Source organism: Rousettus aegyptiacus, unplaced genomic scaffold (genome assembly GCF_014176215.1).
Source record: "Rousettus aegyptiacus isolate mRouAeg1 unplaced genomic scaffold, mRouAeg1.p scaffold_m13_p_10, whole genome shotgun sequence".
Taxonomy (NCBI): Eukaryota; Metazoa; Chordata; class Mammalia; order Chiroptera; family Pteropodidae; genus Rousettus; species Rousettus aegyptiacus.
Genome location: NW_023416285.1, coordinates 52,738,825 through 52,763,251, shown reverse-complemented (window position 1 = coordinate 52,763,251; position 24,427 = coordinate 52,738,825). Strand labels below are relative to the sequence as shown.

General features: G+C 37.6%; 1 protein-coding gene across 7 annotated transcripts in view; it reads left to right on the top strand.

Annotated features, from left to right (window-relative positions):
• The window catches only part of SLC4A4 (solute carrier family 4 member 4), a 306,370-nt gene that overhangs the window by 46,190 nt on the left and 235,753 nt on the right, over positions 1-24,427 (top strand). For all 7 annotated transcript variants that reach the window (XM_016132915.2, XM_016132911.2, XM_016132913.2 and 4 more), the window contains one exon: positions 17,508-17,687. In XM_016132915.2, coding sequence (XP_015988401.1) covers positions 17,508-17,687 — 180 coding nt within the window. The remainder of the gene's footprint in view (positions 1-17,507; positions 17,688-24,427) is intronic.

The following is a 24,427-nucleotide window of genomic DNA, read 5'->3' as shown; positions in this document are numbered from 1 at the left end:
ACCTTCCAATGACTAATTCAAGGAAGCTGCTAGATTTATATAAATGTATTTGGTTAAATCTCCTATTTTTTTCCTTATAGTTTGCAGGGTTGAGAAACAGGTGTTCCAGAAGGAGAATGATGCCATTATTGCCAGAAAAATGTGTTTGAGCTGAGGATGTAAAGAATGGTAATCGCAGATGAGTCTCAGTTAGGAAAAGATGGATAAACATTTTTTATTTAAAAATCCTCCAGAACCTTTTATTGCTAATGTTCTCCAGTGCCTATTAAAAACCAAATAAGAGTTAAATTTTATCTTGTGATGTGATGCTTTCAGTGTGTCTTCTCTTCTCTTTGACTTATCAATAATATAGGAATAGTACTGTTTATTTGATAGTGAGAAGGGAGGGCTTAATTAATATTTATTAAAGTAATTATGTGAAGACATCACACCTATATGAGGTATTACTCATATTTATAATGACATTTAAAAAAAGAATCAATACTTACAAAGTTAAATGAAACTTGCAGATGAACCATGTCATCAATTGCGCCATTTAAAACAACCTGAGAGACAATTCACATGTGTTCTGGAAACTATAGTCTGATTGGTGTCATTTGGTAACCATTTAATGCCTACCAAAAACTTGGACCAAAAGGTGGTGTGGTTAGGAAAAAAAAAAGGTATTGTGAGTTCTGGAGTGATTCTTCAACCAGACTTATCCCGGGCAAGTGATGCTCCTGTGCCACCTGGAATGGTTTGAATAGTGTGACCATTGTGTTTTCATTTTTCCTTAGTAAGTTTCTTCTGACTATGTAGTGTTGGAATATTGGTTCCCTCCCTTCCACTTCCCTACTTCCCGCATTTATGCTCTTGAGACTACTAAGAATTTGATACCTAAGTTTCTGAGGAAAAAGGAAACTACAGTATTTTCTTTCATATTGTTTTATGGGTTCCTTGCACTTTTACAACACGACTGTGGGAAAAATGTCAAGTTAGTGAAAGCAAAATAGTAAAACTTTTGTTTTAAGATTCTTGTTACTCCTGATGTTAAGTCTCCATTATGGTGACTTTGTCACTGTCCCAGTGTCAAAAAGGAAATAAGAATCTTAAAGTTATAGCATATGGATGTAGGAAATATTACAGGATTGAGTGAATATTCTATAGTTTTGACAAAGTAGAAAAATCAGTGAGGAAGCTGTACTCTGTGTGTGTGTGTGTGTGTGTGTGTGTGTGTGTGTGTGTGCCTTGAGAAGAATACTTTAGCTAAGTTCACAGGAGATCACTTTTTAAGTTTAAATCACTTTTTAAGTTTATCAGGCCTGTAGGATTGCAATATGATATTGAACATGGGTTTCTTTAGGCTTCGACTATGATGTTTATTTCTTGAAGTATTTCCCTTGATTTTCAAACACAACATTAAGATAACAGTGTAATGAATAGAAAACAAATCTGTAGCCACGTTTCTTTAAGGAGAAACAAAGAAGACAACAAAAGGTGGTAGAAACATCTATAGAATTGTGGCTTGTGGTGATTAAACTTGCCATATGGATTTTGTTTATTTTCCTGTTCTGATAAGACTTATATTTTAATGATTATCTTTCATATTGGTTGGGGCCTAAGTTGATTATTTCTTTCAAGGCATTTTTAACTAGCTGCCTAAAGGATGGTTGTTTACGGTTTCATTGTTTGGTGGAGAACATCCAACAGTACAGGCTCCTCTACAGTACAACTGTTGAAACTACAATTAGGAACTATTAGTTTCTAATTCAGTGCCCACTCAATTGGCTTTTCTCACCTGGTTTCATTTGGTGGGGGTGGAAGCCCTTAAATTGTAACTCTAGGTGAAAGTGTAAAGAAGTTGAAATAGATATGGGTTTGATGGCTTATCAATGACCCTAGTGGTTGACAATGAAGAAACAGATGACTTAACTGTCAAGAGAGCTAATAAGGATTTGTATTTTGCATAGGAATGTAGTCCTCAAGGACACAAGTCTATCTCATATTTTTAATTGCTTTGAGAAAGGTGTATTTGAAGGAAAGCAAACTGTTATCTGTTCTGGAGTACCTGAGTCCTGGTACATTTATGGCAAAAGTAAATGCTCTTACTTACTTTTTAAGGATCAGAAATTCAAAAGGCAAGGAGCTGGAACACCTTACTTATCTATTATCAAACATATTTCTTTTTAACCAAGTAGTTCTTTCTCTTGCTTTTAGAATAAACATTGTTGAAGAATATTGCAGCACACCTGGCAAAAGTAAACTTAAAAAAAAGTTTGCTTTTTAAAGTAATTTGTACAAATAAAATGCTCTCCCATTAAGTGATTATGAAGGTGACTAAGGTCCAGAAGCTCTAGTTACTCTGAAATATTCATGCTTTTAAAATTCTTCTTAGGGTCCCCAGATTTGGGGGGATTGGATTTAGCTCAGCCTGAAGGAAAAAAGAGCCAGATACTGTCTCATAGCTCCTTCTAATGCTGTAGTTCTGAGAAGGGGAGAGATTGAGAGTTTCAACCACGCCCTCAGTTCACCTGGTTCAACTTTACTCTCAGTGGGTGGCATGACACTTAATCCACGTTCTGAAAACTCAATAGAGAAACCATCAACTGCAAAACTCATCTAAGAAAAGAGTGAGTCAGAAGAGGAGTCATCTTCTGTTTCAATAAGGAATTTATCTATGTGGGATATATTTAAAGACCTAAACCTCATTTTTATATAATTTGCCTTGTACATTTGTGTTAGTGGTGTAAAGAGATATTCTTTACAAAGGAAACCAAGTGTCAATTTTTAACCTTTAAAATAAAGAGCAGGTTTAATATCCGTTCTTTCATTGGTTACCTAGTACTATGTATGGTTTTGTAAAGTTAACATTTTAGGCAAAAAACGGTTACTGTGGATAAACTCATATAAAAATTTTAACCTTTCAGGTATATTTGTTTTTGTACCAAAAGGCTCCATCTTTCAGCCCAGGCACTTGCACAGAATTGGTCTGTAGAATCAATGCTTCCAGAATGACCCAGAAATGCGGACTTTGAGGACACTGAATTTTCTTTTCAAACACATGGTGACAGAGGAAATTGCCAAATTCTGTGGGGTGAACCATGGTTGAGAGAGGTAGAAAGAGCTTTTTCCAAATGGAAGGAAATCTTATGGATGTTTTATCCTTAAAAATGTTAGCCAGGATTTTGGATCTGTATGATATAAACAGATTACTTAATAGTCTCATATTTCGCAATAGGGGAAAAGAGCAAACTCCACCTTATCCTCTGAGATAAGGCCTTGGCTCTGTGGGGCTAGGTAACTCCCCAGCAAGACAAGCCCTGGCAACTCCGGTGTTATGTGCGGGGCCTTTTCTTAACATCAAGTCTAACCAGCAACTCAGGAAGCATAAAGTACGGCAAGACAATATTGGCTGAAATGTGTCTCCGTTTCTGAAGTCTGATCAGTGCTTTCAAAGCTATGATATATTGTGGTGGCTTTCCTCTTTTATTCAAAACCAAGGCCAAAAGGAAGTGAGCTCTCATCTGTCCAAATGGAAGAATGATTCTTGAAATTCCCATGTCTACTGGTTGACATTAAGAGAGTATTGTTAAAAATGCATGGAATTTACAGGAGGATTATTTTTAGGGAAATAAAAGTAAAAAGTAGGGCACTCTCTGGAGCACAGTAAATATTTACCAAATATTTGTTAAATGAAAGAGCAAATAAAAGAATATACAAAACAAACCAAATATTACTTTCTCTTATCCTCTAAAATTTTTGTTTAATTTTTTAGTTTGAAATTTGGTTCTCAGTATTCTTAGTCAAATGAGATGATATATTCTCCAGTCCTATCCTTGCTGTTACTCCTGTTTGATTTTGCAAAGATCATCAGCATATATATGTATACATATTTAATGTATTTATTTTGATAAGGAAAAGAAGCCTCTGAAACACCTCTGCTTTATTCTTCTTCTACTCTGTCTTTTAAAGAGAGAAACTAAAATGATGAAATGGTAGTTTTTGTCTTTTTGTAGGTCAGAATCTCAACATTTTACAAACATGAAATCATAATGACTTAAACCTATTTTTCACTAGAGGATATTATGATGATGTGTTTATGTGTATTGGAGGAGGTAGTATTCTAAAGAAAAAGTGGGGCCTGGTAGACATTTGTTAATAATTACAATGAAGAAAAAAAAAACATGTAACTGTTGAGAAGGAGTGAATGAAAACCTATCGGATGAGAAGGGAGGGGCCGAGTTGGGGCTGGGGCTATTCTGAGCACTGGATATAAGTGTCTGGTTGCATTTTGGTGACCTCTTCTCTGCTGTTCACTCTAATTTCTGAGAAACGATGTGTACAGGGAAAACACTTGGGAAAATATTGCTGAAGGAAAAGCCTTCTTAAAGAAACAATGTACCTACACATTAGAGAGCTTTGAAGAAATGTAATGAGATATTTAAGGGTGGATGCCTGAATAGTAACTTGGGTTTACCAGAGCAAGTCAAACCTATACAACCCTTTCCCAATGCCCTGCTTCTTTCTCCTCATGGCCTCAGCTGAAAGCCTGCCAGAGGCCCGCATGTAGACAGCACTTAGCCCTGGAGCTGTCTGACACTGCCTGCCGTTTCAGTGAGGTTAAATATTTGTATGTAGATTTCTTTAGTTTCAAGAAAATGTGATGCTCATACCATGGTTATTTGAAAATGGGCTCAGACATCCTTCCCAAAGTTTTCCAGTTGCAGAGAATTCCCTGGTAGTTCGGTATGGACTAAAGCCCTCTTGAAGCTACTTTCCATCTTAGATGTCTACATTCTTTTATGGCAATCAGCCATAAAAAATTGAACTTGGTAATTGGGTTGTGTTTCACATGGATCCAGAAATTCTGAAATGATACTCTTGCAGCAGTTTTGTCTACAGATTCAGTTTCCTTTTAGAAGCAGTTGTATCTGATTATATTTTTGAGACATGTTTGATATTTTTGGGGAAAGGCTCTATCATTCATTTTATTCATGTGTTGTTAAAGCAGAGAGGCTAAACATCAGTTTGAGAATAAAAGTTTAAATTTGCTTTATTGTCGAATCATTGCATAAGTGAAAGACAGAACTTACAGTTTGGAGTTTGGATTTCTTGCTCTGTAAAATAGGAATAATAAAACATGCCATTCGCCATAGAACTGTTTGGGCAGTCACCAGGGACAATGCCGCTGTGTCTGGCACTAGGATAGGAGTGCTTTATATTCTACCACTCTCTGTTCTTTTTTCTTTCTGCTTAATAATAGCCTCACCTCTAATTTTTATTTTCACCAATAATTAATATTATACCAAAATTTTTAAGTGATCTAGATGATATTTATTTGCTTAATTCATTTTTATCAACCCCTAACCTTTGCCTTCCTAACCATACTTACCTACTGCTTCTAGTGTTGGAAAAGGCAAGCTAGAATGATTAAGGGAAGGTTCCCAAGACCTGCTGTCTGTTTCTCTTTGGATTCATTCTGATTCCCTTTAAGCTTTGGGTGGGAGATCTGATTTTCATGGTTAAACTTTTCTGATACACATTGCCCCTAATTTGTTAAATTGCCTTCTTTTTCAAGAAGGGCATATTAACTCTTATCGTATACAGAATAAAATACAAACGTATGACCATTGCCTAATAAAACATGCAAATTTCCTTCTTCTGGAAAACAGATTTAAGTATGTAGTGTTTTTCTGCTACAAAGAAGATTCAAAGGTCTATTATATGTATGTGTAATGTATAGCAAGATATTTTATATTCTTAATTTATAACAACACAGAGTATTATGTAATTTAGGTGCCAATTAAATGAGAGTATGCAATAGTATAAAAATAATACTATGTATTTGAACTTGAGCTAAATATTTTCCTGTTTTTATCATCGCAAGATTCAAAATCATTGGAGGAATTGAGAATCAGGACTGGTATGGGAGAGTAAAGAACAGAATAAAGCTGCATAAAGCTCAGTTGAGTCACTCTGGTTGCAGTGATGAACTCACTGGTGGGATTTTGTTGTTGTGTTTTGTTTTACTTTTTTGGCTGATCGCATTTAGGGTGAGAGCCTGCCATGACAGAAGTTCACAGAAGGTTACAAACATTGTATCCCTGAAGCTGCTGATTGCCAGGTGGGATGAAGGTGAGGGTAGGAAGGGTGGTGAGTGACATCCATTGACTCAGCAGTACATATAGGTGACTTAAATAACTCCCTTCTTTGAATAACTGCAAAAGCTTTTCAATCTAGCTAATTGTTTTTACCTTTCTGTAGAGTTAGAATTAGAAAGCAGCCATCCTAAGTGCTTTACCCAATGTGTTCACCTTTCTTAATATTCTTTTGACTTTGAAAGGAGAACAAACTCTACGTAAATATCTTGAGTTGTTATTCTGCTGACTCTTTTCATAGTGTAACGCTCAATAACTTTTACCAGGCCAAAACTTTTGTAAATAAAAATAGGACCTGAATTTTAGTAATATCAGCCAACTTACTGGCTTTAGAGGGCCAGAATTACACATTTATAGATTGGTTAAATTACCACTCCAGCCTCAGCTGATGATTAAATTTTCAACAAGTAATTCTATCCCTACTGAAAAATAAAGAAGATATCTTTCTATAATGAAAGCTCATAAATGAATCCAGTGATTACACATATTTGGAAAATTAAATCAGCATCTGATTATTCAGGTACTTTTATTCAGTCTGTGCTATGGGTTAGAGAACAGAGTTGAGAACCAGAAGCCTCGGGACCTATTTTTGTTCCTGGCTCTGCCCTACCTTTTGGGATGACATGAGAACAATCATACTTGTGTAGTTGCAGTTTTTTTTTTTTTTTTAGGCTAAGTGTAGTTTAACCTATCTTCTTGCCCACCTACCAGAGATGCTCTGAGAATTCTTAAAATTATCTAAAAAATACTTTAGTATTTGCAGTAGGCCATTGACAAATTAATTTCCAAATCTTGGTTTTTTTTTTTTTTTTTGTACAAAGAAATAGCATTTACACTTCCTCATTTTCTAGTTTTGCTAGGAGTAGAAGTAAACTAGTTTGAAATTCCAGGATGAATCCTATAAATTTAAGATATCATCTCCCTTGAATATGGTCCCTGTAGGTAATTTATTTTTATGCTCAACACTTTCTCACCAGTGGTTGCTGTGACTGCAGAATGTTTTCGAACTTAAAACTAATACCGATATCTGGTAATCAACAAATAAGTTGATTAGTATCTATGTTAACTGTTCTTATTAACTTTAACCTATGGATAACACTTTTTTCCCCTTTAAGCTTATGAAAATGTTAAGAACAATTGCAGATGGAAGCTCTAATATGTTGCTTTTCTAGGCTTACATGTATCACTGAATGTGATAATGTATTCTAGTTAGGGCCACCATTAATGTTCAGTCAAATCAACCAGTCATTATATTTAAGGACACGAGGTTGGTTGATATGATAATGTGGGGGAGTTTACATGAGAAACCAGGGTATACATCTCCCATAGAGTGACATTAAGTTGAGACCTAAAGGATGAAGAGGAATTAACTAGTTCAAGAATGAGGGCAGCGTCACAGGTATGCGTGTGTAAAGGCCTAGAGGTGAGAAAGAGGGAAGATGATTTGAGAAGTGGAAATAAGGCCTATGAAGCTGGACCATGTGAATAGGAAGAGAGTGGCCTGAGTTGTGTGGAGGCTAAAAATAATTTTTTTCCTCCCACCTCCCATGTTCTTCTAACTGGGCTAATACTCAAATTAACAGAGACAGATTAACAGGGGAAAATGTCCAAAGTTTATTATACAAATGCACATTTGGGGGTGCCATGAGAATGAGACCTGAAATGCATTGGGCATTTGAGGCTTATATGTACATTGCAGACAAAGGAAAAGGGGGACAGAACTCTGGGATTTTGAAGGGGAAACAGGCAATTTATAGGTAGCCAGGCAGAGCTGAATACGTGGTAAACAAAATCCTGCTAGGCAACCCAGAAATAGACACAGATCATACACAGGTCGGACACAGGTCGGGGGAATCCAGCTAACAGGCCCCTGCTTGTATCCTTGTTATCTAATGCTGAGATGAATATGCTACGTAAGATGCCCTTCCTGGAGCAGGCCTTTCCATCTAAATCTCTTAGGCAGGAAGGCAGGGAGAGTCAAAGGTTCTGAGTCTTTTGCTTCTCAATGTCCAGCTTAAGATCAATATCCCAAAGGGTACATTTTCGGGGAGACAAAACTTTGGTCCCCTTCAGGTGGATAGGGCCCAGATATTTCATGGCCTTTTATGCTATGCTAAAAATTTAGGATTTTATTGAGTGTGCACTAGGGAGCTATTGCTGAGGTTTTTGAAAAGGGAACGGACGATACAAAACTTGCATTTTAAAAAAGAGCCCTTTGGCTTATAGAATAGAGTAAGAGGACTGAACTGGGCTCTGTGAGGGCCAACATTTGGAGGCTGATAAGGAGCAGTCATAGAAGTTGGAGGAAAACCAGGAAGAGGGTGCCTCTGAGGCCAAGAGAAGAGCACTTTCAATATAAGCGAGTGATCCACAGTGCCGAATGCTGCTGGGAGTCGCGTAGAGGAGGATAGAAAAGTAGTCAGTGGATTTGGCAAAAAGAAGGAGATCTCTGGCTTTTGTTAGGAAAGAGTCAAATTAGAGTAGATTGAAGAGTATCTAAAGAGAAAGCTATCACTAAAAGCAGTTGGGAAGAGACTTTGAGAAATGGTAGAAAACTTTTAGCCTTTCCCTCTGTGTGCTCCATTACACTTAACCAATTAAAATACTTAGAGTTGTTATAGAATTTTTAGAGCTAGAAAGGATCTTAGAGAAAATTTAGCTCAAAGTTCTCACCTTGCAGATGGATAGATGAGCCCTGGAAAGGTTAAAGTGATTTGCTTGTCATAACACCAGTAGTTATTGGGAATACCAAGGACAAAAAGCCAGGCTTCCTGACTTTCCCAGGTTAGTGCTCATTCCAAAAGAGTATGCTTGAGGTCTGTTCCCTCTGGAGCGAGAAAGAAAATTAGAGATGGATGAGAGCTAGAAGCAGCACCTGAATAGAAGAATAGAAAGGAAGAACCGAAAGGAGAATAAAAGTTGTTACAAGAGTTTATGAAAAGATGAGAGAGAAAGAAGACACAAGCCCAGTTGGCTTTATCATTTGAATGACTGCAGGTGATCAATAATCAGTGGGGGGACCGATGTCCCAGCCAGAACATTTTCATATTCTGGGGCAGCTTATGGAACTAAGGTTGTGGATTTAAACTTGTCCTTCTGTGATTATAAGAGAGAAACCTTTTTAGAGAATTCCTGAGTCCTTTTTTTTCTTCTATGTAACTAGGTAATTACTAAGTTGAAAGGACTAATTTTCTTTGTGTTTGTATGTGGCTGTTTTGCATATAATGGAATGGTCGCGGGCTGGTATCATGGTAGTGGGAAAGGGGGAAAGAAAACCTTAGATATCTTGGGAGTGTCAAGAGTCCCAGTCTCTATATCATTAACTGACTATTTGGCTTTAGGTAGTCCACTGGTAAATAAAGAGGTTGAACCAGGTGATGTTTGTCATTTCAACTCTGAAAGTATGGTTCTGTGCTGTTGTGTCAGTGAATGCCATTCTCATTTTGGTTGCATGTGAAAACCATAGTCATGAAGATTCTGGGATTGGTTTAATTTGGCTAATTTAAATCTCTCATAGCACTTTCCTTGGTTCTTGGTTATTGTTTTAACCTTTCTGCGTTATCCACGTCTCACCTATATCACAGATATGTGAATTATGTAAACTAATGTTAAATATTTGACACCTGATTAGCCATGAGTGCATTAACTCTGTGGTGGATTATCTGTCTATAGCAGCTAAAGACTATTCTTCCTATTGCCCAGCCAGAGCTTAGGCCAGTGTTAAAAGGGAAGCCGTAATAGAGTCGGAGATGGACAATGTGGTTAGGATGAGAGTGTGAATGTGTGCATTTATGTGCCACTCTAAGCTGCTTCTTTGGCTGCAATTGCAAATCCAGTTATCAATGACCATTAGATTAGCCATTGTTTTCTCTCTTCCAACCTTATGTCCCATTCGATTGTACAAATGGTGACTATAAGAGAAACAATGAAAACGGTCAGTTCTCTGTGTTTGGCTCACAGGTGGATTTTGTCTAACTGCTTGTATACTGCACATTAAAATCCACCAGTTCTTTTGGGGTTCTGGGTGTCAAGATAAGTAGGGGTTCCTCCCTTCGTATTGGGTGGTTCCTCTTTGTTCTTAGCAATGCCCTGCCTGGCACTGGCCTTCCCAGGCCTTTTGGCTCCACTCTACTCCGTTAAGTCAAGTAAAAGGATTAACAGACCTAGTTTCTGGGGGTTGGCACATGCTGCATGAAAGCTCCAGGGGAGACTCTACCCAGGGCAGGGTGCAGATTGCCAGGCTCTTGCTTCTGGGCAAGGTGAGGAAAGACTAAGGTTTTGGAAGGTGTTCATTCTGTTAAGCAGGTAAACTCTGTATAAGTAAAACAACGGACAGGGGGACAGTTAGACTTGACCTAGACTTGGCCACTCAATCCTGCTCAGGTGAGGTGAATGCCCTGTAGTGCCTGTGCTAAAGAACAGAGGGGCCTCAAAGGTTATTATCAGGGCTCAAGATGGGTATGGATGTGGAAAAATAGTGCTTTGTTTTTTTCCTTTTGGAAAGGGAAGGGAGAAATAGGATCAATGCTTTTGGGGCACCCCTGTGCACTGGACACAGTGTCAACTTTATTTTTTGTCTACTTTGTTAACATTATTTAATTTGGAATGTCTATAAAAATCTCTCTGTCTCTATACATCTCCCTAAAGAAATGATGCAGATTATATTTTATATCTATAGCTATGAATCTAAAAGAGATTTTGCTAGAGCAAAGTTAAAACTACTTTGGAGAATCAACTGTTTAGAGATTGTGAAGAACCTCAGGAACTGCAGTATAAAAGATAAGATGATTTTTAGTCTTCTTTATTCATTAAAGTAGGTTCCTATAGTACCTTTAAGTGGTTGTAGTAGCCTAGATATTTTCAGTAATTGATGATCACTAAACATAACAAAGTTGTATTTCTTCAAGAACATTCACCATTTCAAATATTTATAGTGCTGATCAGTTTTTGACTCTATTATCCATTGTTAGTGATGAAAACTGTGATGGAAGCTTCAGGGTGTGGTCTTAGGAGATTCCCCTGAAGACCTTAGAAGGTTTTTGCTATACATGAGCGATTTAGAAGCAGGTGTTGAAGTTTCTGAGCTAAAGGACAGGAATTGACTCCCATTCAAGACCTTTCTCCTATAGCTGTTGGTTTTCCTAGAGATTGATATCATCATCATTATCAAATATTAAATATTAAAAGTACTATGCTCAGTAAACACCAGGTAACAAGCTGAGATTTCTTATCGGTCTTGCTTAGGGAACCCTAAGGATTTCTGAGAGGCGATCAGTGAACAAAATTCCCATGAGGTTCAGTGTGAAGAAAACTATGTCCCTGTTTTTCATTGCTTTTACTATTTATTTCCTTGCATGCCTGATTCTAAGTGTAATTAGTAGCATTAATATTAAAATATATTACTCATGAGCATTCAAAATGATCTATAAATAAATTACATATGTAATATGTAATTATCTATTAATAAACATATGCATTCTTTTTTCCCATGTACAAAGTTGCCTCTATCCAAAACACAAAAATAGAAATCATCCCTTATCCTGGGTAGTGGTGTATGTTTGACATGTGGACTCTCATGCAAGCATTTTGCAAAGGCTGACTTGCCCCTGTAAACTGCAAAATGTCACCATGTCTTTCAAATGAGATTTTCTTTTCATGAGCTGGTATTGATGCCCAAGTAACTTAGCAACGTTACTTTGGTTATAGCTTATTAGAACTGCTTATGGACATTTTTATGGGTTCGTGAGTGACAAGCTAGCAAGTCATTCTTATTTCATTTATTAAAGTTTTTAGGATTATACGTACTATTCTATTTCTTGTTATTTAAAGTGCTGAATACAAAATCTCTGTGGCATCTGGACTTAATACTGTCATTCTATTTAAGGATTCTTATGCATGTACTTCTAAAAACATCTTTGAGATTTTTTCTTTTGGCCGAAGAGTAAAGTTTTTATGGCATCTTTGTGTAATCTATCACTTATCCAAGGTCTTTGCCTTTTCTACATTTTTTAAATTTCATAATTAGAAAGAAATAATAAATATCTCTTAATTTTGCCTCCCTTCCCTACATCCCACTTGACAACAGCCACACATGTTTTAGGCATCTTGGCATAAGACCAGGTTACTTTAGATAAGCCAGGGAAGGCAGTGTTTAAGTTGTATCTGGGGAATATTGCTGATTGGTTCTAAAAGAATGATATAAAGTGCCAAGTGTTGTGAAATCTTTGCTTTAAACTAGAGAGAAAAGAAATTCAGTTGATTATAGAAAGAGCAATAATGTGAATAAGAATGAAACTCGGAACATTGTCTATGTTTAATCAGAGATGAATGTAGGAGTCTGGGGGTAGAGTAGGGATGGCTAGAGGTAGGTGTAGAGGAAGGTAGATTTCTGGGCAAAGATTTAGGCCTATAAATTTAGATCTATCTGAAGGGCCACCAGAGGACAGGTATAATTTTCACTCAGAAATCTACTTTGTGATTACCTCCAGCCACCTCCAGTCATCCGCATCTTCTACCCCCAGTATTGACATCTCAGGTTTTAAAAAATATTTATATATTTCTTTGCTCCAAGAAAAGTTAATATGAAGGGAAAAAAAATGGCTGGAAATATGGAAGAGTGAGGTTAATGTATAAAATGCATGTAACAAAACTCTACCCAGGTTGGCCCGAGATTCGTCTCTTCTATTTCTAGTAGTCAACATGAGGAAGGAAACATAATCAGTTGTAAGATCGATGGCATAAATATAGTATATATTACAACAAAACAAAATAAGATAAAAACAAAACACCACCAAAGCAGTGATGAAGTGCTCACTATTCTTAATATTGATACCCGAGAGAGACTTCTTCTGTGGGATTTTATGAGTTAACTGGTGACAATATCCTTGACTTCCCTGAATCTTGGTTTCTTTGCTTGTACAGTGGGGATAATAGCAGTATTTACTTCTCACAGTTGTGAGGACTGCATGAGATAATAGAAGAGCCCCCTAGCCAGAACCTTGCACATTTGTAAGCACTCAATAAATGCTTTCTATCATCTGTGTGTACTGTAAACACACCAATATGTTTCCAAAAGGAGCTAATAGATCAATCTTGCATATAGAGGCATATGTTATTAATCACTCAGTTCCTCAGAAAATGTTTGGCAGATATAAAACCCTTTTCTGGTTTGATGGGTTTAATTCTCCAAAGTCTTAAATCTTCCTTGGTAGCAAAGTGGGTATCTGTGAAAGCCTCTTTAACTTGAATGATTACAGAGTTACTGAGTATAAGGGTTCTCTTTTGGCCTGAAAATATGATAGCCACTATCAGGATCATTCGTTTAGAAATATCTTAGGAATTGGGAGAATAGGACATGAGAGCTTCACAGTACTTCTGTTTTCAACTGAGGTGGAGCAGGTGATGGGCAGAATCAAGAATCATCTGGTGATAATTTCTGACATTCGAAGATAACCCGGAAAGCCATGTTTTCTTCCCACTTGTACTGGCAGTGGGATGACTGTAAGATACTCCCAAGACATTTAGAGTTTGAGCGGAATTTGCACCATCTGTCAGAGAAAGGCACGCAGGGTATTTATCTGCATACGTGATACTGAAGCCACTGCCAAATCAAGGACTGAATGCCCTTTGACTCACACCTAAATAAATATCGTCAAATGTAAATTATAGTAGTTTTACCTTACGAAATTTTTAGTAGCAAGAATGTAACCTTTATTATAATAACATTTTAAACAATCACCTTTTCCTTATGAATTATTGTTATTTAAAAAACATTTTGCTCCTTTTTATACTATCTTTGGAAGCACTTTTACTGACATTTCTGGCGAAGAATTTTTTTTTTAAGCCTGAACTTTCCCGATGAGTTAAGCAGGTAACTAACTGTCCCTGAGTCTTTGAGCATCTATCTTATCGTTATGTAGACTCTTGCTGGATTAGAAAGCTTTTATGTCACGTTTCTCGTTTTTATTTTACATGTTGAATAATACTATACTCTCAACCTTTATGGCTTTCCTAAGAGCTTGCTTTCGTTTTGTGAGCTGCGATTTTAAAAATAGCCATCTCTCTTCATGACATATCTCTGAGACAAGTACAAATATTTTAATGAATATAAATATTAAGATCCACCTATGATAATCTTATCAACAACATTGTATTTTCATCAATAATTCTATTGATCCTGAAGACAGGTGTTCTGTGGGGTGGTAAGAATGCTTCCATCACAACTCATTTTACTTTTGGTATTTTTGTACTTTGGGTATTTTGGTACTTTCTACATACAGCTTATAAAATATTTGGTCATCACCTTGAGAAAGCATGCCTAACCCCCCACTCACTAGGGCGAGGCTGTATTTCCTCTCTTCTCATGGGCAAGAAGCTGAGGTTGGAAAGAGGTTAAAAAGTGATTGATGAAACACAGGCACTGTCCCTAGGTTCATAAAGGATTGTTTAACCTCGGGACCATGTTCCTTTGAACACAAGACAGGAAAGAAAATTTGGTTACCAGTGATGTGTGTGAGGACAAGGAAGGTGCTTTGCATTTTGGATGACCCAGCTCATTGCCATGATATCCTCTGGCAGCCCTTGGAAGGCAATTGCTTCCTTACCCAGGTATTACTGCATTTTACTGTGCTCTCAGGATCCCCACAAAAAAAGTCCATAACATACAATTGAAAATATGTATGACTTATTGTTGAATTGTACACTTGAAACTTACTGGATTTCATTAACCAATGTCACCATAATTAAAAAAAAAAAAAATCGTAGCCCTGTGGGCACCAGAGTTGTAGCTTCCCAAAGGCCATCACCCAGAGTGTCAGAAATGCCTGAAAGTGGCTGTATGGGATGGGAGTGGGAACAGACCTAGGTAGAACCCAGCATATTTGTAAGTTTTCAAATGGACATGAAAGCTCTTTTTTAATTGGTGGAACTGTTCTAAAATTGGATTATAGTGATGGTTGCACAACTCTGTACATGTACTAAAAGTCACTGAGTTATACCCTTAAAATGTGTGAATTTTATGACATGTAAATTATACCTCGATAAAGGTGATTAGAAAAAATGCCTGAAACATGGGGTGTCTTCAAAAGAACCACATTTTTTAGCCCAGCATATATCTGAAAGCTTTCCCGCTTGTCTTAGCATATGACACAGTGAGTGGGGGCAGGCAGCTGAGACCGGAGCTGGAGGAAATGGGGATAAATTGACTCTTACTCAAAAGGCAGAAAGGACGCCTCTGATCACAATGGGAATAAAATGGTGCCCTTTTTGTAGTGATGACAACTCAAATTATTTTCTAAAACATGAGGTATGTTACTCTCCATGGGCTTTGAAAGGTCACTTTCTGAATTGCCTTAACTCTCATTTGGTGGATAACAACAATAGTTTATGGCCAGAAATCTTACCTTCAAATCCTTTTAGCCCATAGACTGTCTTTTAAATGTCCTTTATCAGATGTACTATACAGATTTGGGTAAATATATTTAAAAATCTTTCCATATAACATTAATATAACTTACGTAGCTTAACTGCCATTTTCTTTTAGTTGCCATTATTTAATGATGTAGAAAATAATGTGACATGTTTTAACAAAAATTCCAGTTTCTTCATTTTTTTCATGATGTTTTCCTAATTTTTGAATGAAGGCAACCAAGCTTTCAATGTTTGCTTTACCAAAGAAATTGGTTGGCTTTGCTTACATATATTGTGTGACTTGAGATAAAGCTCCATCAGTAACTGGAGCTCAGGAAATAATTGACACTGTTACTTAATTCACATTGTTTCTGAGACATTTCCTACTTCCTAATGTAATATAACTTTCCCATGAGAACAATTTGCTTGCAAATGGTTAGACATGATATATTTTTCATTGGTACATGCTCTGTGAGGACAATTTCATGGTACTTTGTAGTAACTGAGATGGTCTGTGTGTCTGTGTGTTTGTATGTGTGTTGGTGGGGGGAGGTTCATATATTACATAGATGCCTCCAACTTTATTCTAGGCATCAGATGTTTTCTTTTTAATGCTAACCCATTCACTTAGGGTTCTGTATTCTTCCATTGGAAGCTCTTTCTTGGGGGAGGGTGTATTGTTTTAATCCTCCCAGTTTAAGGGAACACCCTTGTGAATTATGGTGTTTTTAGATATGGCTAATGAGTTACTGCGGAAAGTAATTCACAGCAATTTGTATCAGACAAACTGCATGTCTGAGTATTACATGTAGGTGTATGATATTGTCTATGGCACTGGAAAGTGGTTATCAAGGAATAATTCCAGAATGGGAGAGGAAACCCACAGATAGGAAAATACAATTTGTATTTTAAAAATAAAAGTTTTCACATTACTTTTGAAATGGTGATTCCCACATTCAAAAGTTATGCTCTGTATAAAGTGAAAGTAAAAGTTTCCCAATTAAAAAGAAGTGTGGAACTTTGAGTTCCTTTTTTTCTGTCTTATCAGATTTTGTAAAAATAATACCACTTGTCAGTTTTGCAGCTTCTTCCATCTAGAGAACTAAAAGCATTTCACAATCTTTTTTCCTTATGCCCTTCTCTTCAAGGCAATTTTTTTGCTGGGCTGGGTTTATTTTTATCATTGCAACAACCAGTTTTTAGAAACTTTTGGGAACGAAAAAAGAAAAATGAGAATGGCACTGTAGCTGACATTCCTTTTAGCTGCTTCCTAGTGCGAACATTTGAGTATTTCTAAAATTTTCTAAGTATGTCTTATTTTTTCTCAGTTTGTCCCAGTTCTAAGTCTCTATTCTGCTGATTGGGTTAAAAAAAGTTTTAGTGTAAAACCTTATCCCCAGCAGAATGACTTCTTGAACTTTTAGTTAGATCTTTATCCTTTGCTGCTCCAAGAGCTCCTTTTCCAGCACACTGTTAAGTATAATCGTGGACTCATCAGAGGTTAGAACTGGAAGGGCCTCTGGGGGTTACCCAATTTCAGTCTGTCATTCCACAAATGGTGAGATCGAGACCCAGAATGGTTAAGGGAGATGCTCAAGGTCATATATAGCTAGCTAATTGATAGCAGAGGTCTGACTAAAATCAAGAATTCATGATTTCTGGTTTGGTATTCTTTGGTTTTTCTTGACAAAAAATTTTTTTTTTAATAATAAAAAATAATTTATCAGGATAGAATTAGAGGACACTCTCACAGAATCCTCATGCCAGCCAACAGATTAAATTGCACTCTTGCTAACTGAATATTGGGAGGGATTTTATTTTTCCAGTTTGAGTTTATTTGTCCAATATAGAATGATATTGTTGAATTTAAGACATTTTCTTCTTACTTGTAAACCTAGCGTGATTTAAAGGCAGCAGAGGGTATGATTTGAAATGACTCATAATTTGTGTACCTTCCTTTAGGCCACCATACCATCTACATTGGGGTCCATGTGCCGAAGAGCTACAGGAGAAGGAGACGTCACAAGAGAAAGACGGGGCACAAAGAAAAGAAGGAGAAGGAGAGAATCTCTGAGAACTACTCTGACAAATCAGATGTGGAAAATGCTGATGAATCCAGCAGCAGCATCCTAAAACCACTCAGTGAGTACTCTCCGGGTGTCGGTGCCTCTCTCTGCCTCACTCTCACATCCTTGGGAAAGACACTTTTTGGGATCCTGTTGCCAATGGGGAGAGATGCAATAACATGGGGATGGTCTCCTCTAAAGAACAGTGTCTACAGAGATGCTTTTCTTGTCCCAACAGTTTGGTCTAGGAAGAGATCTGGTAAAAATTTTGAGTTGGTCAAAAAAGATGTGATGAACTTTAGACATGGTCAGGTGTCCTACATTTTGATTAGTGAAAAAGGGCAGAGTATTATTGATGGTTTTTAACTATAGTAGTCAGTATCTGGAAGATTCTTAAAGAAATTTTTTGATTGTTTCTGCTTAGAAATAGGTTCTATTGAGTCAGTAGATAAAGATGAGAATTATATATATATATATATATTTATATAGATATACATTTATATAGATATACATTTGTATAGATATAGATATAGATGATACTTACAGTGTTATAGGTAACATTTAACTGCGTTGTGGACCAGGTGTATGATTTAAAAAGGAATAGTGGAAAAGCATCCTGTAAGTCAAAAAAGAATGTAGAGTGACGCGGCTCTTGAAATGTCGAACATATTAGATATCATACTTTGCATAGGAGTGTTACTAAGAACAGAAAAGCAGGAAGTCAAAGAACACCCTTGGATTCAAGTGATAGGGTAGACTGTTTAGGTGCATGTGTGTGTTGCTTTTGTTTCTTTCGACGTGCAGAATATTTGGCTATCTAGGTAACTCTGAGTTGAGAATGAACATGTACAGTTGAAGGGAGAAGCATTAGAAACAACTGCCAGTTCTGGGAGATTTCCCGACAGGAGTTACATAGTGACAGCTTTTCATGTTGGCAGAGCTCTTTACATTCTTCATCTCTTTGCTACAGTTGCAGAACTATGTAACCTGCTATAAAATGCGTTAGGGGTAATACAGATACAGTTCAGCCATTGTGGGTGACCAGAGGCCAAAATCAACGAATTAACAGCTCAGAAGTGTTGCAAAATAAATTTGCAGAGTTAAATTTAAGAGGTCATGAAGTGTAGTGATGTGAATTTGTGAATCTTTTATAGTCTCACAATTGGAACTGAGCATGTGCTTTAGAAGCTGGATTAGTATTGTGCTGGGAGGAGGAATACAGATGGACCACCAAATTAAAGATAAACATTTTGAGGAGAATGTGGAAATGGACCACTAAATTAAAATTTAAAAGTGTTGTAATAAATCTAAGACTTAGAAGGGACCAGAGAGCAGGAGACAAGAGTTATGTACTTTTCATTGCAATGTTGGGGGAAGGCCTTTCTGAAAGGAATCTTTCATACATTGACTAAAAAAAAGGGGGTCTGTTTCAAGTGAAGTCCTTGAAATGCAGATAAAAAAGGTCACAGTTAACAATGTGGAGGAACAAAGATAACATCTGTTTTCCAGTAAGTTACCGTTGTTTATCTCGATTTGCTATCCATTTCAGCAAAGCAGAGGTGCGCTCCCCAGTGTATGTGTGTTTGATCTCTCTCTCTCTCTCTCTCTCTCTCTCTCTCTCTCTCTCTCTCTCTCTCTCTCTCTCTGTCTCTCTCACAGTCATCTGTCATCCTACAATTTAAGAACAAGAGTGCAGCATCACTGTAAATACTAAAAAAGGGAGAGATGCTCACCTAGACAAATGGGCCAAGGGCTTTTGAGATGATAATGATACATCAGCTTTGTAGGAAGCGCAATGGAAACAATGCCAGTAATACTCAAGTTAGTAACCGAGAATGAACTGATTAAGAAGGTAATGAGACGGAGTGTGTCTACCATGGGACTACTGTTGCTCTCTGTGGCATTTGGGGACCAGTTTGAGTGCAGCATGTATAATAAACAAGGCAGTTAATTCTCTTTACCCTCAGGGGTCTCCTCTGTTGGGAGTACTGCATTGTGTTGTATGTTTGGTTTCTGAAGGGATTGTATGAGAGACCATTGCTAAAGACAAAATCGTTCAGTGATTATAATGAAATTATTTATAAATTTGCATTTTATAGTTAGTAATTTTCCTGCTACTCAGTAAGTTATGCTGTAATATACCTTTAAGATATTCAACATGAGTCATTCAATTCAGCACGAAGATCCTCTTAGAAATTGCTGTATATTCTCTCCACTGCTTATCTTGGAGACTAGATGGATTGGTAGCTGGTTTATCTGGTGTAGCCCTACTTAAAATGTTATGCTCATTACACTCAGCTATAGAAAGACATTTAACCATATGACTTTGGGGAAGCTACAGGGTTCTGGCACCAACATGACAATAAAATTCTTATGGGAAAACTCATTTACTGAAATATCTGCCTAGTATGTCATTATTCTTTCTCAAGAACAGCCACACACAGTTTCTGTTATTCTTGGATCTAGGGTTTTGAAGTTACTCATGCTTAAAGACATACCATGGCCCATAGACCAGATTCTTGCATGGGCCTGTCATTGTATCTTCTGAAAAAAACCCTACGTATAAATGGAGATGATGCTCACGTGATGGGCATCATCTCTGATTCTTTCCTTGCCATCATCCCCATGCGCAATCCCCCAGTGACTTTTGTTGGTTCTACCTCTGAAATATATCTGAATTTGTCTACTGCAGAAAAATTTGGCTGCCACGTTTTCGTCCAGGGAATTGCCGTCTCTGGCATAGACGACTGCAATAGGCTTCACTTTTCAAGTCTTTTTTGACACAGAGGCAACAGTGATCACCATAAAGTATAACCTGGGTCATACCATTCCTCTGCTGAAAATTTCTTGTTGTCCTTAGAATAAAATCTCAATTGGGCATCACGGCCCACAATGTCTCAACCGTCATGCCCTGTGTCCTCCTCTCCTTGCTCACTTTACTTCAGCTACACTGATTTTTTTTTTTTTTCAAATTCTTGGTGCCCAAACCTTTTCTGCCTCAGGGACTTTTCACAGGGAATCCTCTTCCTGGAACAGTCACCCTGTATTTGTCCTTGTAAGCTTTTCTCCTCTTTTATGTTCCAGCTTTAAAAATTTGTCTCTTCAGAGAAGACTTTCCTATTACTGTATTTAATGTATGTTTTCCAAAGTTATTCTTTCTCGGCTCTTATTATTCTTCATAATATGTGTTTCAATTTGCAATTTTGTGGGCCCACACTTTTTTCTTGCACTGGTGCTAGATTATGAGCTCTGTGAGCACTAGGATCAGATTTGTTAGTTCAGCATGTTATCTCTGGCACCTATCATGTTACATCTGGCACACAGTATATGCTTAATAAATGCTTATTGAAGAGTAATTCAATGGATGGATTACTACAGAGGAAGATATAAGTAAGCATTGCTTTTATTTGCCTAAATATTTCCTACATTTTAGATAAAGGTTCAGCCGATCTTCTTGTTTTTAATCCTTGCAAATCAACTTTATATTTCCCTGCTCTGCCTTCCTCTCTTGCCTTGTAAATCTGGTCCTAACTTTTAATTATTCTGCTTTAGATAGTGCCTCATTATTTTAACTGTTGCTAAAGTGGTATTTTGGCTTTAGGAGATGGCTCCCGAGTGTGTTGAGTTGCTTGTCACATGCAGCTGATGGAAGAAATCGACTCACAGGGCACATGGAATCATCATGTACACTTAAAAATGCTCACCACTCCACACAGAACTTGGGCAGCTCAGGTTCAGAAGCAGTATTGAAGAGGCAGGGATTTAACAGTAGAGGGCATTTATAAGAAGACGTAGGTCAAAAATCTTCTGGTATTTAGGCATATAAGAAAGATGACATTATTAATGGGTTTATTTGGCTTATGACACAGATGCCTTTTCTTTTCTCTATGCTTTGGTGTCAAGACAGGGCTTCAGCAAAGTGACCAGATGTTTTAATTCTTACGTATTTGGAGCTTTGAGGAAGGAAGCTCGCTAGCTTCATTTCCCCCTCTGAGTTCAGTGGTAGCTCCAAGTCCTTGCATAGCTCCTCTTCTTAGTGTGGTGTCCGGGCTGGTGTTCCAGCTTGGGACACAGAGAAGGAAACACATGTGAGAAGTATGGTACATGAGCAACCGGGAGAGAGGCTGGGGAAGAAAAGTGAAATGGAAGAGCAGGCAGGAGGAAAGACAAGGGAATGAGGAGGTGGTGTGGAGTGGGTGGTGGAGAGAAAAGTTAGATTGTGCTCTTTCTTAAAAATAATCCTTTGCCTCCTCCACGGTGCACTTTTTTTTTTCTAACTTAGCAGCTGCCATCCTCTGAGGGTTGCCCAGAAAGTGGGTGGCAAGGTGGTCCTCGATGAGACAGACTCTGGAAATGCAGCACAACTTCCCACCGTTAGCTGGTTTTGACCTCTGAACTTCTCATTTTGTTAGTATCCTGGGATATTTATGGGGCCACTTTGTTACTGCAGAGACTCTAAAGATGTGTAAAATGTTAGAAAACAGAGCTCCAAACAGAATATCCTGAGCATATTGGTCTGATGTGTAATATATTTCTTGACAAGCTTGAACATGCATCAGTGCCCAGAGGCGCTAACTGCCTTGCACACATATGCCTTGCCCGGTGTGGAATTATCTCACTAGGTCTGTGTACACAGACATCCATTCAGTCTTGTGGTGTTCTTTCTTAGCTTTTTGGCTGTGTACCAGAACTGATGGATCTATGCTGGTGAACATTGTTCTGGTAGTTGGTGATCCTGTCATATTTAGAAAACTGAAACAGAGAAATAGGCAGCCACTTTCATGTAGCACTTCTGGGTAAATGGACAGAGTAGCTTTGCATAAGAGCCAGGGTTATTTGGGGTTTTGTCATTTGACTTCTCCTTTTCCCAGTGCCCTCCCTTCACATGACCTTATTCTCCTTGCTGCCCTTTTACTTTTTCTTAATTTTCAAATGTTTTCAGGTAAGACCGAATTTTGGTATCATAAAGAAAGATTTCTTTAATTTTCTACATGACATGTGCGTATCCCCAAAATGAATCCATATGCAGGAGAGAAAGAGATCTTCGGAATGTGTGTGAAATGAGGTAGATTCTTTCCCCGAGAGAAAACAAAACGAAACACAAACACAAAAGAACTATACTGTCTCTTTTATCCTCTTCTCTGTTTTTGATCTTATATAAGTAGGAGGAAGTATTTTATGGTTAGTCTAAATAAAGGCTCTTTATATTAAATAACTGAAAACTTTCAAAATTTACCTTTTCAGAAGGGGCACTTGTGATGCAATTGTACTGGAAAGGTAGCTTATCATAGTAGCTAGGAGCATTTATTCGAGCCAGATTGAGTTTGAATCCCTGTTTATGCCAGCAGTGTAACCTTGACAAGATTTGTAACCTCTCTGTGTTCCAGTTTCCTCATCTGTAAAAAATGGATAATGATAAGATTTAATTCACAGTGTTCTGAGTACTAAGTGAGCAGTGCATTTGGTTAGCAGTAACGGTAGTAATTATTATTTTGAGTTACTCTGAACACATTTTTCAAGTTCGACTTTGTACACAGGTAATGCCAAGAGCTTCAGACTAAACCTTTGTAGAGATTAATTCCCTAAGAATGCTAACAACTATTCTTTAAGCTCTTCTCCCCCTTTCTACTACAGATTCCCACAAGCTATTCCTTTGTTTTACTGTCATTTTGGCTCCTGGCTCCCAATAGTGCCTTTGGGAGAACTAACCTAAATTCAATCTCTTTACTTGCCATTGGGTATCAGTCTAGATGGTGACTTGCAAGTGAAAGGACCAAGCAAAACAAGACTTTCCAGGACCAGAGGTGATGCCTATTATGCTGCTCTTTGGTGTAAAACGCTTCCACCAACAAGTGATTCTGCTCGCCAAGTACGTCCTTGAATTTAGTCAACTGTTGGAATTCCCAGTTGTGGGCCCCTGCAAGCAAATGGACCATTTGTTCTTTTATGAGAAAAATCTCTTTCTGGCTCTTTGTTGTTTCTCAGTGAAATTAATCTGGTCAGGAAGGGTGGTTGGGTGGGGCAAGTCAGTGACTTGAAGGCGGTGCTGTGCAGAAAGAAAAAATGTTTGGCGTAACTTGTGTTTTTGGTGCTACTGGGATGGCTCAACAATGTTGTGTTTTGTGTGATACAAATAATTGTTTATTTCTCTGTGATGCAGATGAATGCAGGAGGACTGTGTCATGGTACTTCTGTCTTCTTTAGCCAGTTAACTATTTAAATCTTGTAGGGAGCTGTAGGCTTTTGAAATGCAGCTCTCTTGTCACCTAGAAGTGCCCTCCAAGTGACAGTTCTTACACTATGGAAGAGCGTCACTTCTTGTTCTCTCGGACTCTCTGTTACAATAGCGATTCCATTTTATCATGCCATAGATGTTATGAATAGTGTGTTTACGTGTGTCATGGAAGAGTTGATGTTACTGCTATTTTTAGTGACTCATGAATTCAGGAGGCCTCAGAGGGTTCTACTGTGCTTTACGTGCTGGGATACTCAGGGCGTGGGGTGGAAAATGAGGGAAAACAATAGCAGCATGTAGAATTTAAGCTGTGAAATATACTTTACTGAAGTGAATGAGGTGTAAATAACTGTCTGCCACAGGCATTACCCTAAGCAGAAGGCAGGACACATCCTGTGGTTTGGGTTTAAGTATATAAGCCAGGAGACTTGAACAGTGAGTGTATTTGTCAGTGTGTGTGTGTGTGTGAGTATGTGTGTAATTGGAATGCTCTGAAAGAATGAAAGATATTGGTAGGGACCTTCTTGAAATGGTATTCTGTTTAGGAAATTTCTCTTCAAAGGAAATAATTCTTAAAGGAC